Here is a 1,550-nt window from a genome sequence, read left to right on the forward strand (position 1 = left end):
GACTCTGCATCCCCTCACCCAATCAACAACTACTGAACTGCTGATCGGAATGTGCCTCATTGTCCCTCACCAAACCTGGGGTGGGTCCCCATCCCCGTCCCATCCCTGTCCATCCGTCCCCCCTTCCCCTCACTGAGAATGGGCAGGAGGGAGAGTTCAGGGTGGGCAGGGGGGTGTCCGGGCCTGCTCTCCAACTGTCTGGCACAGGGACCCTGGGACAAACAGTTTGATACAGGCTGAGCCAATTGGTTCTGGTGTGTGTTTTTTGAGGTTTGTTTTCATAATCACCGACTGTGGCGGGTTGCCGTAGCGATTGTTTTCTGGTGACTGACTGGTGTTTTTCTGGCACAGCCTGGTTTTCTGGTTCGGGGACCTCAACTTCCGCATCGCTGACCACGGCCTACACTTCATCCGGGAGAGCATCAGCAAGAAATGTTACCACCTTCTGTGGGAGAAGGACCAGGTCAGGGTCAGGGCCAAGGGCATGGGCTCCGCGGTCTGGTAGGGGTTTGTGCTCAAGGGCACGGGGTCTGGGGTCCAGGGTAGGGTGGGGGGAGTGGGAGTGATGCTCGGGGTGAAGGACCGAATGCCCCCAGCTGTTTGTGGTATCCTGGGGGTTTGATATAAATGGGGTCAAGATCAGAGCGGTGCTGGAAAAGCACAGCAGGTCAGGCAGCATCCAAGGAGCAGGAAAATCAACATTTGGGGCAGGAGCCCTTCATCAGGATGCTGCCTGACCTGCTGTGCTTTTCCAGCACCACTCTGATCTTGATATAAATGGAGCCTCTTTAAAGTCCGAGTGCTCAGAGCTCATCGAGGCAGGGGGTAGCATTGCTACAACTGCAGCTTCTGGTCCAGACTACATTGCTTTAGCAACTTGGACTCCATAATGGGATGGTGGGGTGTGGAGTGGCCAGCAGCAAGGTGTGTCCTCTATGGTTAGACTTGGAGTGGCATCAGATGTTGTCCCGTTGGGTGTGAAGGTCATATCCTTTAGACTGGGAGCTTGAGCAGAAATATCAAGTAAAGCTCCCTCTACACTGTCCCCATCAAACACTCCCAGGGACAGGGACAGCACGGGGTTAGATACAGAGTAAAGCTCCCTCTACACTGACCCCATCAAACACTCCCAGGGATAGGGACAGGGACAGTACAGGGTTAGATACAGAGTAAAGCTCTCTCTACACTGACCCCATCAAACAGTCCCAGGGACAGGGACAGCACGGGGTTAGATACAGAGTAAAGCTCCCTCTACACTGTCCCCCATCAAACAGGGACGGGGTTGGGGTTACACACAGGGTATTGCGCTGTGAGACGGTGTTTCACACAGTGATGTGTTCTCCTCGTCGTTTCCTGTACTGGCAGCTGAACCGAGCCAAGAAGACGGAGCCAATGCTGAATGGATTCCGGGAGGGAGAGCTGCTGTTCAAACCCACCTACAAATTCAACCTTGCCTCCACCGAATACGATACAAGGTAACCTCACCCCAGTGCCACACCCCCACCCCAATTCTCAACTGACCTCTCCTCCCCTCCCCTCCCCACCCCTCA

At 54.8% G+C, this 1,550-nt stretch overlaps 1 protein-coding gene across 1 annotated transcript in view; it reads left to right on the plus strand.

Annotated features, from left to right (window-relative positions):
* Nucleotides 1-340: 340 nt before the first annotated feature.
* LOC122564202 (inositol polyphosphate 5-phosphatase K-like) overlaps nucleotides 341-1,550 on the plus strand; it is a gene marked incomplete at its 5' end in the record, with an annotated part of 8,732 nt that continues 7,522 nt past the window's right edge. Inside the window, 2 exons of the mRNA XM_043718896.1 lie at nucleotides 341-463; nucleotides 1,366-1,475. Of these exons, the coding sequence (XP_043574831.1) occupies nucleotides 341-463; nucleotides 1,366-1,475 (233 nt within the window). The remainder of the gene's footprint in view (nucleotides 464-1,365; nucleotides 1,476-1,550) is intronic.

Source organism: Chiloscyllium plagiosum, chromosome 28, assembly GCF_004010195.1.
Source record: "Chiloscyllium plagiosum isolate BGI_BamShark_2017 chromosome 28, ASM401019v2, whole genome shotgun sequence".
Lineage (NCBI taxonomy): Eukaryota > Metazoa > Chordata > Chondrichthyes > Orectolobiformes > Hemiscylliidae > Chiloscyllium > Chiloscyllium plagiosum.